Source organism: Crassostrea angulata, chromosome 1 (genome assembly GCF_025612915.1).
Source record: "Crassostrea angulata isolate pt1a10 chromosome 1, ASM2561291v2, whole genome shotgun sequence".
NCBI classification, from domain to species: Eukaryota; Metazoa; Mollusca; class Bivalvia; order Ostreida; family Ostreidae; genus Magallana; species Magallana angulata.
Window position 1 is genome coordinate 51,588,854 of NC_069111.1, and position 17,926 is coordinate 51,606,779.

At 43.0% G+C, this 17,926-nt stretch overlaps 1 protein-coding gene and 1 long non-coding RNA gene across 2 annotated transcripts in view; one reads left to right on the forward strand and one right to left on the reverse strand.

The window, feature by feature from the left end:
* Positions 1 to 17,926, reverse strand: part of LOC128175771 (multiple epidermal growth factor-like domains protein 10) — a 19,356-nt gene continuing 1,430 nt past the window's right edge. Inside the window, exons 3-13 of the mRNA XM_052841613.1 lie at positions 17,744 to 17,850; positions 17,522 to 17,656; positions 6,403 to 6,534; positions 5,864 to 5,992; positions 5,530 to 5,658; positions 5,270 to 5,365; positions 4,938 to 5,060; positions 4,741 to 4,839; positions 4,418 to 4,525; positions 1,090 to 1,228; positions 1 to 776 (exon numbers count right to left, since the gene is read on the reverse strand). Of these exons, the coding sequence (XP_052697573.1) occupies positions 383 to 776; positions 1,090 to 1,228; positions 4,418 to 4,525; positions 4,741 to 4,839; positions 4,938 to 5,060; positions 5,270 to 5,365; positions 5,530 to 5,658; positions 5,864 to 5,992; positions 6,403 to 6,534; positions 17,522 to 17,656; positions 17,744 to 17,850 (1,591 nt within the window). The 3' untranslated portion in view covers positions 1 to 382. The remainder of the gene's footprint in view (positions 777 to 1,089; positions 1,229 to 4,417; positions 4,526 to 4,740; positions 4,840 to 4,937; positions 5,061 to 5,269; positions 5,366 to 5,529; positions 5,659 to 5,863; positions 5,993 to 6,402; positions 6,535 to 17,521; positions 17,657 to 17,743; positions 17,851 to 17,926) is intronic.
* Positions 17,089 to 17,926, forward strand: part of LOC128175780 (uncharacterized) — a 1,398-nt gene continuing 560 nt past the window's right edge. Inside the window, exon 1 of the long non-coding RNA XR_008242719.1 lies at positions 17,089 to 17,180. This is a non-coding gene — a long non-coding RNA (uncharacterized LOC128175780). The remainder of the gene's footprint in view (positions 17,181 to 17,926) is intronic.

Genomic DNA, 17,926 nt, shown 5'->3' on the forward strand with positions numbered 1-17,926 from the left:
GCCAAAACACATTCATAATTTATTTGGTGCCATGACCAGGATGCATTAGAAACAAAAAATATATATAGTACCTTGTTCGTACATAGTCATGACATAGTTTCTGGTGCCATGACCAGGATACAGACATAATGACATAGCTATGGTGTCAAGATTAAAACACAATTATGATGTCAAATATTTGGTGCCACGATCAGAATTCCATAATAATGACATAGATTTAATACCACATCTAGTACACATTCATCATGACTTTGCATTTGCATTTGTTGCATTAATCCGTATGTGTTCATTTAGAAATATTGCATACGAAATGATCAAGTTTGTGTATATTAAGAATTTATCACACAGGCGTAAGATCACAGAGATATAGTAACAAACTGCATTAGAAAATCACAGAACTATTGTCACCGCTGTACACATTCTCGTCCACTTGCACCTTAGTTCTTTGTAAAGTATCATAAATACTGTTTGTTGCTTGTTCATTTCCTTTGATATGACTGTACTCATCTTCCGATGTAACTATACTGGAACCACGCGGGAGAGCTGTGGTACCGTATTCATCCCCAGTCTCACTTGTTCTGTTGTAGGTCGGGTCAAAGTCTATCTGGAGCTCGGATTTGGCCTGACCTGGTCTGGACAAGTGGTCGTAGTCGCTGTCAGAGGTTACCCAGCTCAAATCCTCTTGTAGCTCTGTGTATCTTCTAGTAATTGATGCTCTCTTGTTATGAGGTTTGAAACACTCACAGCATGACATGTCTTTACAAGGCGAGTGGTTTCTGAAATGCAAGATTTTGTAGAAAAAATTCTTTATATCCTTTATGTATGCTTTATATTGTTTGTACTGATATATGGATGGTAAATGCGTGGTGATATATTGCGATGTTCAGATTAACCAAAGGGGTTTTTTAATTGACTTCACGTAAACAGTTAAAGTCAGTGGCTAGTTATTATTTTAAGTTTGAGTTAACGTTTGTGCTGTCTCCTACACGTAATACAGCGGACACTACAAAATAGCAAATGTTTACTTCAAACGAACTATTCACGTTTACTGAATTAAAAATCAGGCGAAATTGAGATGTCGTGTCTGACCTGGTGACTTTCGGGATGGGGCGGAGTCTCCTCAAATAAATGGCAAGTCCTGTTGTCAAGGCAACGAGTAGAACAAAAATAATCCCGCAAAAAATCCAGAAAATGTATCCTTTCCTCGGGTAGGCTGATATCTGAGCTTCTGTAAGAAGTGTAATTTCATTGGTTGATCAGGTCATAAATCTGTTGCTGTTGCTCTAAGGAAAAATTCGGGTTGACATAAAGTACATACAAGTTGCTGTCCTTTAAAAAAGGACTACTATACGTGGACCATTTGCATGTGATTCCAACGAAAACGTGAAAGCCTTGAGATTATCAGAGATTCCGCCGGCTCTAGCCCCCACTAAATTTGTACGTTGTATTAAGTATACATGTATGTATAGCCCTGACTTTTTATCTCAGAATTGAAAGAGTTCATACTTCTAAAATAATTATGATCTATCTATGAATGAAAATTGCATGTATAGTATCAGGCATTCGGCGAATTCTACTATTTGCGCACACATTACGATTCGCACTACTTTGTTAACTATGCAGTGACAGCTTTGTGTAAATTAAACATTTCATATTTTGATGCATTTTTCTTGAGATTTTACTTTTTACACAGTGACATAATTATTCAATCATACTTAAATGCTTAAAAAATTTTAATCGGGAAGTACTCTAGCCTCGCCTACTATAAAAGTAAAGTTAAGTTACATGTGTATTCGGAAAACAACAAAACATTGCAAATTATGCTATTTGATGCATGTTGTAGTTTCGGCATAACATTAACTTATTTCATAATACTGATAGTTCATATCACATGCCAATCATTTCTGTACTGTTTACCGACAACATTACAATTACAGCGCCTTTGAACTTATGCACATATATGGCAAGGAATCCTGATCCCGATTCAGATAAACGTATGCTAACCTGGTTCCCTGAGCTACCCATTACGCACAGGAACCAGGCTAGCTCATGCGCAGGCTGAATTTTCCCCATAGCATCCGGTTTAACCTCGCTTATATATTTTCTGCGTGGACCTCAGGGTCCACGCAACAAAAATCATGTCAACCGGAATTTTCCCGTATAGTACAGACCTATGGCTTTTCTTTTTAACAATTTTGGATTTTTTAGGCTAATAAACTTATGATGCAGAAAGCAGAGAAGCATGTAATATATAATAGTAGTATATTTTAAATATTTACACGAAGAATCATTGTTTTGCCTCGGACTGGAATGTCTCGACGTCATTGGATGAATAGCGTCACGTGATTGCCTTATAAATTTCTTTACACGGCGAGCGTCAAAATTTATACGGCAACATGGCGGACGTAACGTTATTTAAGCTGATTTTTTACACAAATGTTCAACCATACCTTTGATTTTAAGCCCCAAAATATTTAGAGTAAAACCCTTTGCTCGTGACGTAATATTATGATCCTACAATATGGCATCCAGGTTTGCACAGACGACTGACGAGAAAGGTAAAAAAATATAGAATTAAGCTATGAATTTTGATATTATGTATTATCTTCTGTTTGTTTACATATCAAACTTTAGGTCATCGACAAAACAAAACACTTATTAGGTTTGTTACCGACTGTGTAAAGAAATTTTTGGGATCGGTAAAGTCCATAGAAGGCTCGGCTCCGCCTCGCCTTCTATGGACTTTACCGACGGTACTGTCGGTACACTTAATATTTACAAGATAAGAAGAAGCAAAAAAAAAAAAGAACAAAAAAAACTCCCTTTTTTCAAATAAACCAGTGTTCGGATAGGCCAGTGTATATTTTTCCTTTGCTGTACTCAAAACCCTGAATTTGATGGGGGTAAAATGCTAAAATGGCACTTAGGCGTTATCGTTTCCCAGTATTTTAAACTATGCATAAAGCCAGTTAAAGTTATTTTTTTTTATAAGCCAATATATGTCACAATATGTCTATCTATATGAGAAAAAATTAACTTCGATATTATCCCTGGACCAAACCATAAGGTAAACATTTGTCACCATTTTGTGACTTTTTACAATAGTTTTCATACCTTTAAAAGAAATTCCTAGGGTAGAAATTCAAAACATATGGGGAAAACTTTAAAAGTTGCACTTTTTCCACAAATTCGCATAGAGTCCTATACTCAAACGTTTACACTTTCGAGACGACCCCGTAGGAAATTCGGGTGGTATATAAATTTGATCTTACAATAATGGAAATACAAATTAATAAAGATGTAAGAAATTCCCTCAAAATATCTAAGGTAGAAATAATTAGACTCAGCCACATTTTTGGAAAGGTAAAAATTATTTTTAAAAAATCGAGTGGAATTCGAACTCAGTCAGGTTTGCAGATTCGAAGTCAACGCTCTAATCAATTGCGCTACGTTGTTAGCTAACAATATTTGGTAGTTATACTTGATTTTTAACCGGGTTTTACAACGAAAAAATCCGATTATTGAAATGGTGAAAATGGCGGGCAGACGGGCAGGCGGGGGCGGATGGAGGGGGGGGGGGGGGGCTGCTACGAGAGTACCCTCATTGTACGGATAACTCCTCCTACAGTTTTCATGATAGGAAATTGTTGTTTTGCATTATTACGTTTACATATATTAGAGGTGTGCATTTTGCTAGGATTTCGATTTCTGATAGTTAATGAAAAAACCCCAGCTTTTGAACTTAGTCATTTTTTGGCCAAAATATTGCATATAAGGTATTCTTATTGCACAGATAACTCATCCTACAGTTTTCAAGATCGGAAGTTGTTAATTTGCAGATCAATTGTACATATATTAGAGATGTGCATATTGCTAGGAATTGATTTCTGATAATCTATGAAAAAAATACCAGCTTTTGAACTTAGTTATCTTTGGCTAAATATTGCATATAGGGTACCCTCATTGTACGGATAACTCCTCCTACAGTTTTCAAGATAGGAAATTTTTCTTTTGCAGATCAATTGTACATAAATCAGAGGTGTCCACATTGCTAGAATTTTGATTTCTGATAACTAATGAATTAATGAAAAATACCAGCTTTAAAACTTAAGTCATTTTTTGGCAAAATATTGCATATAGGGTACTTCATTTCACTGATACGGTAGGTAGTATTTATCAATTCAGGGTTGACATGGGTAATTGATAAAGTTCACATAAAGGAAAACCCGGTTTGCTGTCACATTGACAGCTTTTCACTTGTATCATTTATTTCGGTAGGGAATATGTGACAACATGGAGATGTCCTATACCACCTTAAATACCCGAATAACCAAAAGTTATCATATATCCTAAAGAAGTAAGTGTAATTTGTATCTAACCATGCGTGTGTTTGTGCGTGTGTGCGTAAAATAAATACCTGCCGTATCAAGAGAAATACAATTTCCGCTCACGTGGTGACACAGTTCGTCTGCTGAACAATTGCAGATGCCATAACATTTTCTCCCAAAAGTTCCTTGTGGACATGCTAATAAACAAACAAAATAAAAAAGAATCTACTGAATTGGTTAGTGATTTATCAAAATAAAATTGTTTCGGGGGAACCACTGTTAAGAGAAAATGTAAAAGAAAAATGAGACTGACAGAATTGTGTAGGTAGTAACACGTGACACTCCTCTATGACGTTTGTATCCTGTATTTTTTTACCGAATACACTTTGACCTCAAGATCAAGGACATTTACCTGTGGAGCACTTCCGGCCGGTCCAGCCATCCTTACATTGGCACATGGACGAGTTCGAAACACAACAAGTATCAGTTGGGGAAGAACATTCACATACATCTGCAGGGTTCAAAGACATTTAAAAATATCAAAACTTGATCAATGAGGCTTCATATGTACTTGCTACAATAGCTCAAATCACAAGATGTTATATTTACCTCTGCATCTTTCTTTAAGAAATACATTTTCATCATGACAAGTGTGGTTGTGATAAGGCAAACATCTGCAGGAATCATACAGGGAGTTGCAGTTAGCTGTACCCTCTTCATGGCACACACAACCTTGAAGCCGAGAAATAATATACTAACAATAAGGAAAGAACTTTTCTTCGATTTTGTATCTATATTATTCCAGACGTGGGCAAAATCAACTTTCTAACCCCCCCCCCCTTTTTGCTTGTTTATTTTTTTTTTAATTGAAGTTTAAGGAACACTTTCTTCCTTCATCTCCCAATGGAACAACCCAGCCTTGGATCAATAATTGTACTCACGTGAGATGCACTCGCCCGTGTCGGGTTCGCAGACCTCGGCCCCCGTACAGTTACAGGTCTGGTTACATCTCGCGCCGTATGTACCAGAACTACAGACTGAAAGTCATCAAACTACCGTCAAGTCTCAGAATGTCCTTATATATATACAACCGTCTCATAAGAAGAAATATGACTATCTCAAACATTAATTTTATTTAAATTCGAGGGAACATGTACGGCAGATAAACAACAGAATAGTATCTAATGTACTGAGATAATACCTTCATTGCATTGCTCTCCTGTGTATCCAACATCACAGATACACTTTCCCGTTACTGCGTCACATCCAGTTGAATGTGCACATGAACAGGAATTGGTGCAGTTTGGTCCAAATCTGTATGCAGGACAATCTGCAATAACATTCTACCAAAATTAATATTCCATGTCATCATACATATAATTTTACTCACTTGAAAATATTAAAAAACGTTTCCACAATGAAGATAATTATGGAAAATCACTGTAGTTATCTCACAAATATTTTAGATGATATCGATTCCGAACAAGATGGGTGTTGCTGAGATAGTTCACTGCACATGTCATTTATGTACTTACCCTCAGAGCAGTTCACTCCTGTTTTGCCCGCAATGCACGCGCAGAGACCATCAAACCGACTACACGTTTCATTGACACCACACGTGCAATTTTCTTGGCAGTTTCTACCAAAACGTGTTGAGTTGCATTCTAAAATAAAATATATCAATTAATTTGAAATTTGAAAGAGACAAAGCGATAATGAGAGAAAGAGACAGACGGACAGATCGACAGACAGACAGAGAGATCGGCATACGGACAAACAGACTGACAGACAGACAGCTAGAGACTCACGTGTCATTACTTCTGCACTAACTGTATATGGTTGTTAAACGTTTTTACTTACACGCCTAGGGGACACTTTCACAAAGTCCTTAATGTTAAGATAAATCAATAAACCTTTTTATCTCGTAATAACGACTTTAGCTCGTTTTAACGTCTATTTATCTAGTATTTATAACATTTTTTGAATTTCGATTTGGCCTCAGTAGGCTTTCGAACTTTCACATTGTCGCTAGAAACGTTTTGAATTAATTTTAAATCAATAACTCTGTGCACACCTTCCTGACAGAACTGGCCAGTCCACCCTGGGGTAGTACAGTTACATGCGCCACCTATCGGGCTGCAGGTGGCGTTATTTTTACACAGGCATTCGCTGCTGCAGTTTGAACCAAACCATCCCTTGGGACAGACTGAAAAATATAGACACGGTTCCATCAAGTCTGCCAAATTACTGCATGAAACATTCTGATAATATTTTACAGCTGTAACAGCAGCTTTTCTTCTAACGGACACACTTCACGCTTTTGTATCAAACAAAAAAGAAAAATTGCCGGGCATTAGCAAGGGATCAAACCTCTGTAAAATATTAGTTCAAATGCTACATGTACATACCTGTTGGGTAACTATTTTACATATAAACTACATGTAGATTCATTTAGCTGCAAAATGTAGCCCTCTCCGATTTTTTTTTATATCTGACGTTTACTGAAGAGGGCTACAATTCCATAAGATCTCCGTATTAATGGTACAAAACTAAATTTTTTCATGCGGCTGACTTCGGTCTGAAAAGATATTTTTTATATTTGACTACCTTTAGATAAAATGATTTTTTAATTCAGGTTGAACAAACTAACCGTATATAAATCAAAACCAGATAAAACACATCAGCATGTAATACCAGTCGTCTTTTTCAACAGACATGACAGTTCTCGCGTGATTTTATGGGATTTACGCTTGAAGTTTTGATGGGCTTGATAACTTGAATGTCAGTGTAAATAAATTATTTTACCTTGTTCAAACACTAAAACATCATTTTAGGAAATGGTATATAATGGAAAATTCATATTTACCGCGTTAATATGAAAGGGGAATTCCTATAATCAGTTCAAGATCCGCTCCTGAATTCTCATTGGTTATCCCAAAATAAATCCGACCAAGGTCAGTAAACATGGCGGACAAATTCAACCTGCGTTGTGAGGTATAGAATAGGGCACTTTTTATATCCTATAACCAGGCACTATAACCAGGATGTGCGCATGCGTGAACCAACTTTCCATCGGGATAGGTAAACGATTGGGAGGAAATTCGAAAGCTATTTGGAGGAACTTCGAACTGATATATGTGCAATTTAAAAATGCGATTTTTATATGAAAAATATGATCAGAAGTGATAAAAATGTTATGTACATTAGATTTTACACCAAAAAATTAAATAAACAATTGAGAGAACAATCAAAATCAATGTTACAGGAAAACAACAGGCACTTAGCATCGGAGGGGGGTTGGGGGTTGGAATGGGGGCAGGGACAGGGGGACGGGACTGCCCCCCTCCAGCACACGTTTTCTCGCAGCAAATATTCTTTTTGAATTAACTTATAAAAAAGTAAATTAACATACAGTTGCACCCCCCCCCCCCCCCCCCCCGAATATTTTTGGGACCATATAAAATTTGAAATGAAAGAGAGGAAATAAACTGTGAAATTGAAGTTAAAGGTACACTTAGCCCCCTACTCCCACGGATTAGGATTTTCAATTATTTAAAAAGTATTTTTGAGTTGGGGTTTTTTTCAAGGCAAGATTGGATGAGTCTGCCCTCAACCCACTTTGCTACGATGCTAGGTGCCTGAACAAAATATCATGGTTTCATTACATACATGTATGCTAGTATAAAGACTTTATGTAAACCAATATTATCTCGTGCATTGTTCCTTTCACCAGGTTCTACAAACACCTTAGTCCAAAATAAATAAAAAAATCCAAGACTAGGAGGGGAAAAAAGGAGAAATCTATTTTCCTTTTTTTTTTTTACTCAGGACCTATTTTGCTGGGGGGGGGGATTTGGGGTGAACAGGTCACTGACCCCTTGTAGATCTACCCATGACCTATCACCAGGGTCTGTATACACATAACCAGGGTCAGTATACCCATCACCATGGTCTCCAGGGTCAGAGTACGTATCACCAGAGTCTGTGTGCCCATCACCAGAGTCTGTACACCCATAACCAGGGTCAGTATACCCATCACCAGGGTCTCCATACCTATCACCAGGGTCAGAGTACGTATCACCAGAGTCTGTGTGCCCATCACCAGAGTCTGTACACCCATAACCAGGGTCAGTATACCCATCACCAGGGTCTCCATACCTATCACCAGGGTCAGAGTACGTATCACCAGAGTCTGTGTGCCCATCACCAGAGTCTGAACACCCATAACCAGGGCCAGTATACCCATCACCAGGGTCTCCATACCTATCACCAGGGTCAGAGTACGTATCACCAGAGTTTGTGTGCCCATCACCATTGTCTGTTTACCCATAACCAGGGCCAGTATACCCATCACCAGGGTCTCCATACCTATCACCAGGGTCAGAGAACGTATCACCAGAATCTGTGTGCCCATCACCAGAGTCTGTACACCCATAACCAGGGCCAGTATACCCTTCACCAGGGTCTCTATACCTATCACCAGGGTCAGAGTACGTCTCACCAGAATCTATGTACCCATCACCAGAGTCTGTACACCAATAACCAGGGTCAGTATACCCATCACCAGGGTTACTATACCTATCACCAGGGTCAGAGTACGTATCACCAGAGTTTGTGTGCCCATCACCAGGGTCTGTATACTCATCACCAGGGTCTCCATACCTATCACCAGGGTCAGAGTACGTCTCACCAAAATCTGTGTACCCATCACCAGAGTCTGTACACCAATAACCAGGGTCAGTATACCCATCACCAGGGTCTCCATACCTATCACCAGCGTCAGAGTACGTATCACCAGAGTCTGTGTGCCCATCACCAGAGTCTGTACACCCATAACCAGGGTCAGTATACCCATCACCAGGGTCTCCATACCTATCACCAGGGTCGGAGTACGTATCACCAGAGTTTGTGTGCCCATCACCAGGGTCTGTATACTCATAATCAGGGCCAGTACACTCATCACCAGGGTCTCCATACCTATCACCAGGACCAGAGTACGTATCACCAGAGTCTGTGTGCCCATCACAGGGGCTGTACACCCGTAATCAGGGCCAGTATACCCATCATCAGGGTCTCCATACCTATCACCAGGGTCAGAGTACGTATCACCAGAGTTTGTGAGCCCATAACCAGGGTCTGTATACTCATAATCAGGGCCAGTATGCCCATCACCTGGGTCTCCATACCTATCACCAGGGTCAGAGTACGTATCACCAGAATCAGCGTGCCCATCACCAGGGTCTGTACACCCATAACCAGGGCCAGTATACCCATCACCAGGGTCTTCATTGCTATCACCAGGGTCAGAGTACGTATCACCAGAGTCTGTGTGCCTATCACCAGAGTCTGTACACCCATAACCAGGGTCTGTATACTCATAATCAGGGCCAGTATGCCCATCACCAGGGTCTTCATACCTATCACCAGGGTCAGAGTACGTCTCAACAGAATCTGTGTGCCTATCACCAGGGTCTGTACACCCATGACCAGGGTCAGTATACCCATCACCAGGGTCTCGAGGGTCAATGTACGTATCACCAGAGTCCGTGTGTCAGTCACCAGAGTCTGTACACTCATGACCAGGGTTAGTATACCCATCATCAGGGTCTCCATAGCTATCACCAGGGTCAGAGTGCGTATCACCAGAGTCTGTGTGCCCATCACCAGGGTCCGTACTCCAATAAGCAGGGTCAGTATACCCATCACGAGGGTCTCCATACCTATCACCAGGGTCAGAGTACGTATCACCAGAGTCTGTGTGCCCATCACCAGGGTCTGTACTCCAATAACCAGGGTCAGTATACCTATCACCAGGGTCTCCATACCTATCACCAGGGTCAGAGTACGTATCACCAGAGTCTGTGTGCCTATCACCAGGGTCTGTACACCCATAACCAGGGCCAGTATACCCATCACCAGGGTCTCCATACCTATCAGCAGGGTCATTATATCCATCACTAGAGTTTTTGTGCCCAACAACGGGGTCTGTACACCCATCACCAGGTTCAGTATACCAATCACTCGGGTCTGTACACCCATAACCAGAGTCAGTATACCCATCACCAGGGTCTTCATATCTATCACCAGGATCAGAGTGCGTATCACCAGAGTCTGTACACTCATAACCAGGGTCAGTATACCAATCACCAGGGTCTGTACGCCCATAACCAGGGTCAGTATACCCATCACCAGGGTCTCCATACCTATCACCAGGGTCAGCGTGCGTATCACCAGAGTCTGTGTGCCCATCACCAGGGTCTGTACACCCATAACCAGGGTCAATATACCCACCACCAGGGTCTCCATACCTTTCACCAGGGTCAGAGTGCGTATCACCAGAGTCTGTGTGCCCATCACCAGGGTCTGTACGCCCATAACCAGGGTCAGTATACCCATCACCAGGGTCTCCATACCTATCACCAGGGTCAGCGTGCGTATCACCAGAGTCTGTGTGCCCATCACCAGGGTCTGTACACCCATAACCAGGGTTAGTATACCCATCACGAGGGTCTCCATACCTATCACCAGGGTCAGAGTGCGTATCACCAGAATCAGCGTGCCCATCACCAGGGTCTGTACGCCAATAACCAGGGTCAGTATACCCATCACGAGGGTCTCCATACCTATCACCAGGGTCAGTATACCCATCACCAGGGTCTTCATATCTATCACCAGGATCAGAGTGCGTATCACCAGAGTCTGTACACCCATAACCAGGGTCAGTATACCCATCACCAGGGTATGTACACCCGTAACCAGGGTCAGCATACCCATCACCAGGGTCTCAATATCTATCACCAGGGTCAGAGTACGTATCACCAGAGTCTGTGTGCTCATGACCAGGGTCTGTACATCCGTAGCCAAAGTCAGTATACCCATCACCAGGGTCTCAATACCTATCACCAGGGTCATAATGCCTATCACCAGAGTCAGAGTACGTATCACCAGAACTGTAAACATATCACCTGGGTCATTATTCCTTTTAGTAGGGTCAGTGTTCGTAGTACTAGGGTCTGTGTGCCCATCATCATGGTCTGTATATTCATAACAAAGGTCAGTTTACCCTTCACCAGGGTCTTAATACTTTTCACCAGGATAGTGTACGCATCAATAGGGTCTGTGTGCCCATCACCAGGGTCAGTATACCTAACACAACAGTCAGTGCACTTATTAGGGTTTGTATATCCATTACCTGAGTCAGGTAATACTGACCCTGTTGATAAGTTGAGTGACCCTGGTGATAGGTATACTGATCCTGGTGAAGATTACACATACCTTGGTGATACGGACACTCATGACCCTTGTGATAGGTATACTGCCTCAGGTGATGGTTATACTTACCCTGGTTATAGATTTTGAGATTCTGGTGTTACGTATGCTGACCCTTAGAATATCTACACGTTTTTGTATACCGACTCTGGTGATGGATACATACTGACCCCTGTGATTGGCTACAGACCCTTGTGATACGTACACTGACTCTGTCGATAGGTATACTGACCCTGGTGATAGAGAATGTGATAGATATACTGGTGATAAATGTACTGACTCTTGTGATAGGTATACTGACCTTGGAGATGGGCCCTCAGACCCACGGATGCGTACACTGACACGGCCGTTAGGTAAACTAACTCTGGTGATAGGTAATAGGTACAGTTATCCTGGTGAAAGTCTACTGATCAAAGTAATGGATGTACAAACCCTGATGATAAGTGCACTGACTGTTGTGATAGATATACTGACCCTAATGATGGGCACACAGACCCTATTGATTCGTAAACTATTCCTGGTGATAAGTATTTAGACCCTGGTGATGGGCATACTGGCCCTGGTTATGGGTGTACTGACTCTGGTGATGGGCACACAGACTCTGGTGATACGTACTCTGACCCTGGTGATTGGTATGATGACCCTGGTGATGGGTATACTGGCCCTGGTTATAGGTGTACAGACTCTGGTGAAGGGCACACAGACTCTGGTGATACGTACTCTGACCCTGGTGATAGGTATGGAGACCCTGGTGATGGGTATACTGACCCTGGTTATGGGTGTACAGACTCTGGTGACAGACACACAGACTCTGGTGATACGTACTCTGACCCTGGAGACCCTGGTGATGTGTAACTGACCCTGGTAATGTGTATACAGACCCTGGTGATAGGTCATGGATAGATCTATTATGGGTCAGTGACATGTTCACCCATTATACCCCCCCCCCCAAACAAAATAGCTCCTGAGTAAAAGAAAAAAATATAGATTTCACCCTCTCCCCCTCCTTGTCTTGGATTTTTTATTGTTGGTTATGTGTATACTGACACTTGTGATGGGCACACAGACTCTGGTGATACGTACACTGAACCTGGTGATAGCTATGGAGACCCTGATGATGGGTATTCTAACCCTGGTCATGAGTGTACAGACTCTGGTGACTGACACACAGACTCTGGTGATACGTACTCTGACATTGGAGACCCTGGTGATGGGTATACTGACCCTGGTCATGGGTGTACAGACCCTGGTGATAGGCACACAGACTCTGGTGATACGTACTCCGACCCTGGTGATAGGTATGGAGACCCTGGTGATGGGTATACTGAACCTGGTTATTGGTGTACAGACTCTGGTGATGGGCAACACAGACTCTGGTGATACGTACTCTGACCCTGGTGATAGGTATGGAGACCCTGGTGATGGGTATACTGGCCCTGGTTATGGGTATCCAGACCCTGGTGATGGGCACACAAACTCTGGTGACACGTACTCTGACCCTTGTGATAGGTATGAAGACCCTGGTGATGGGTATACTGGCCCTGGTTATGGGTGTACAGACTCTGGTGAAGGGCACACAGACTCTGGTGATACGTACTCTGACCCTGGTGATAGGTATGGAGACCCTGGTGATGGGTATACTGACCCTGGTTATGGGTATCCAGACCCTGGTGATGGGCACACAAACTCTGGTGACACGTACTCTGACCCTGGTGATAGGTATGGAGACCCTGGTGATGGGTATACTGGCCCTGGTTATGGGTGTACAGACTATGGTGATGGGCACACAGACTCTGGTGATACGTACTCTGACCCTGGTGATAGGTATGGAGACCCTGGTGATGGGTATACTGGCCCTGTTATGGGTATACAGACCCTGGTGATGGGCACACAGACTCTGGTGATACGTACTCTGACCCTGGTGATAGGTATGAAGACCCTGGTAATGTGTATACAGACCCTGGTGATAGGTCATGGATAGATCTATTATGGGTCAGTGACATGTTCACCCATTATACCCCCCCCCCCCCAAACAAAATAGCTCCTGAGTAAAAGAAAAAAATATAGATTTCACCCTCTCCCCCTCCTTGTCTTGGATTTTTTATTGTTGGTTATGTGTATACTGACACTTGTGATGGGCACACAGACTCTGGTGATACGTACACTGAACCTGGTGATAGCTATGGAGACCCTGATGATGGGTATTCTAACCCTGGTCATGAGTGTACAGACTCTGGTGACTGACACACAGACTCTGGTGATACGTACTCTGACATTGGAGACCCTGGTGATGGGTATACTGACCCTGGTCATGGGTGTACAGACCCTGGTGATAGGCACACAGACTCTGGTGATACGTACTCCGACCCTGGTGATAGGTATGGAGACCCTGGTGATGGGTATACTGAACCTGGTTATTGGTGTACAGACTCTGGTGATGGGCAACACAGACTCTGGTGATACGTACTCTGACCCTGGTGATAGGTATGGAGACCCTGGTGATGGGTATACTGGCCCTGGTTATGGGTATCCAGACCCTGGTGATGGGCACACAAACTCTGGTGACACGTACTCTGACCCTTGTGATAGGTATGAAGACCCTGGTGATGGGTATACTGGCCCTGGTTATGGGTGTACAGACTCTGGTGAAGGGCACACAGACTCTGGTGATACGTACTCTGACCCTGGTGATAGGTATTGAGACCCTGGTGATGGGTATACTGACCCTGGTTATGGGTATCCAGACCCTGGTGATGGGCACACAAACTCTGGTGACACGTACTCTGACCCTGGTGATAGGTATGGAGACCCTGGTGATGGGTATACTGGCCCTGGTTATGGGTGTACAGACTATGGTGATGGGCACACAGACTCTGGTGATACGTACTCTGACCCTGGTGATAGGTATGGAGACCCTGGTGATGGGTATACTGGCCCTGTTATGGGTATACAGACCCTGGTGATGGGCACACAGACTCTGGTGATACGTACTCTGACCCTGGTGATAGGTATGAAGACCCTGGTGATGGGTATACTGGCCCTGGTTATGGGTGTACAGACTCTAGTGAAGGGCACACAGACTCTGGTGATACGTACTCTGACCCTGGTGATAGGTATGGAGACCCTGTGATGGGTATACTGACCCTGGTTATGGGTATCCAGACCCTGGTGATGGGCACACAAACTCTGGTGACACGTACTCTGACCCTGGTGATAGGTATGGAGACCCTGGTGATGGGTATACTGGCCCTGGTTATGGGTGTACAGACTCTGGTGATACGTACTCTGACCCTGGTGATAGGTATGGAGACCCTGGTGATGGGTATACTGGCCCTGTTATGGGTATACAGACCCTGGTGATGGGCACACAGACTCTGGTGACACGTACTCTGACCCTGGTGATAGGTATGGAGACCCTGGTGATGGGTATACTGGCCCTGGTTATGGGTGTACAGACTCTGGTGATGGGCACACAGACTCTGGTGATACGTACTCTGGTCCTGGTGATAGGTATGGAGACCCTGGTGATGAGTATACTGGCCCTGATTATGAGTACACAGACCCTGGTGATGGGCACACAAACTCTGGTGATACGTACTCCGACCCTGGTGATAGGTATGGAGACCCTGGTGATGGGTATACTGACCCTGGTTATGGGTGTACAGACTCTGGTGATGGGCACACAGACTCTGGTGATACGTACTCTGACGCTGGTGATAGGTATGGAGACCCTGGTGATGGGTATACTGACCCTGGTTATGGGTGTACAGACTCTGGTGATGGGTACACAGATTCTGGTGAGACGTACTCTGACCCTGGTGATAGGTATGGAGACCCTGGTGATGAGTATACAGACCCTGGTGATGGGTACACAAACTCTGGTGATACGTACTCTGACCCTGGTGATAGGTATGGTAACCCTGGTGATGGGTATACTGACCCTGGTTATTGGTGTACAGACTCTGGTGATGGGTACACAGATTCTGGTGAGACGTACTCTGACCCTGGTGATAGGTATAGAGACCCTGGTGAAGGGTATACTGGCCCTGGTTATGGGTGTACAGACTCTGGTGATGGGCACACAGATTCTGGTGATACGTTCTCTGACCCTGGTGATAGGTATGGAGACCCTGGTGATGGGTATACTGGCTGTGGTTATGGGTAAACAGACAATGGTGATGGGCACACAAACTCTGGTGATACGTACTCTGACCCTGGTGATAGGTATGGAGACCCTGGTGATGGGTATACTGGCCCTGGTTATGGGTGTACAGACTCTGGTGATGGGCACACAGACTCTGGTGATACGTACTCTGACCCTGGTGATAGGTATGGAGACCCTGGTGATGGGTATACTGACCCTGGTTATGGGTGTACAGACTCTGGTGATGGGCACACAGACTCTGGTGATACGTACTCTGACCCTGGTGATAGGTATGGAGACCCTGGTGATGGGTATACTGACCCTGGTTATGGGTGTACAGACTCTGGTGATGGGCACACAGACTCTGGTGATACGTACTCTGACCCTGGAGACCATGGTGATGGGTATACTGACCCTGGTTATGTGTATACAGACCCTGGTGATAGGTCATGGGTAGATCTACAAGGGGTCAGTGACCTGTTCACCCCAAATCCCCCCACCCCCCCCCCCCCCCCCCCCAGCAAAATAGGTCCTGAGTAAAAAAAAAAGGAAAATAGATTTCTCCTTTTTTCCCCTCCTAGTCTTGGATTTTTTTATATTTATTTTGGACTAAGGTGTTTGTAGAACCTGGTGAAAGGAACAATGCACGAGATAATATTGGTTTACATAAAGTCTTTATACTAGCATACATGTATGTAATGAAACCATGATATTTTGTTCAGGCACCTAGCATCGTAGCAAAGTGGGTTGAGGGCAGACTCATCCAATCTTGCCTTGAAAAAACCCCCAACTCAAAAATACTTTTTAAATAATTGAAAATCCTAATCCGTGGGAGTAGGGGGCTAAGTGTACCTTTAACTTCAATTTCACAGTTTATTTCCTCTCTTTCATTTCAAATCTTATATGGTCCCAAAAATATTGGGGGGGGGTGCAACTGTATGTTAATTTACTTTTTTATAAGTTAATTCAAAAAGAATATTTGCTGCGAGAAAACGTGTGCTGGAGGGGGGCAGTCCCGTCCCCCTGTCCCTGCCCCCATTCCAACCCCCAACCCCCCTCCGATGCTAAGTGCCTGTTGTTTTCCTGTAACATTGATTTTGATTGTTCTCTCAATTGTTTATTTAATTTTTTGGTGTAAAATCTAATGTACATAACATTTTTATCACTTCTGATCATATTTTTCATATAAAAATCGCATTTTTAAATTGCACATATATCAGTTCGAAGTTCCTCCAAATAGCTTTCGAATTTCCTCCCAATCGTTTACCTATCCCGATGGAAAGTTGGTTCACGCATGCGCACATCCTGGTTATAGTGCCTGGTTATAGGATATAAAAAGTACCCTATACCTCCGTTGTTGACATACACGAAAAAACCCTATATATGGACTATACTCCATATTTTTGGATTATTTAAACAACTACAATGTTTGAGTTCAGGTAAGAAATGCAAATGTTATTGTCATTTATATACGATTTGAGACGAAATCATTGCGGGATTGAATCACTCCCGCACTTGCACCATTACGGAGATCCTATAGCCCCCCCCCCCCCCCAAAAAAAAAATAGAGAAGGGGCTACATTATTGCAGCTAGATTCATTGTCATAGAGATGACCTAGCTGTTCGCATAGGAGCATGCTGCTATCAAGTTGTCAAAGTTGAATCTTCAATCTCTTGTTTGATAATACAAGTGCATACAAAAGGAAACAATCGTTTGTTTTGTCCATTATATAGGCTGTGTTTTTGGATCACCTGAAAAGTAATGTAGGTATTTATGTACCTTTATTACAATCACTTCCTGTCCAGCCTGGAAAACACGTGCAGTTTCCGGTGTCTATGTCACACCCAGGGTAGGCGTGGCCTTGACAATTACAATCTCTTTCACACTCAGTCCCGTATTTACCCTCCGCGCAGCCTAGGAAAGAAAAATTTATAATCATATCAACAAAGTTCCTCTATTTCTGTGATTCTGAGTAGGAGGATTTACAAAAAATTCACATACCTCTTAGGCAAGTTCCGTTGTTCAGTTCTATGTAACCAGGGCAACAGACATCAAAATATTGGTAAGCGAAATCCACCCGCGACATTTTCTTGACACACCGATAATATCTTAGCAAAAAAAGAGATTAATAACCTGTTAGGTAGGGAAAGCAAAAGACGAATAATGATTGCATGTAAATGATAT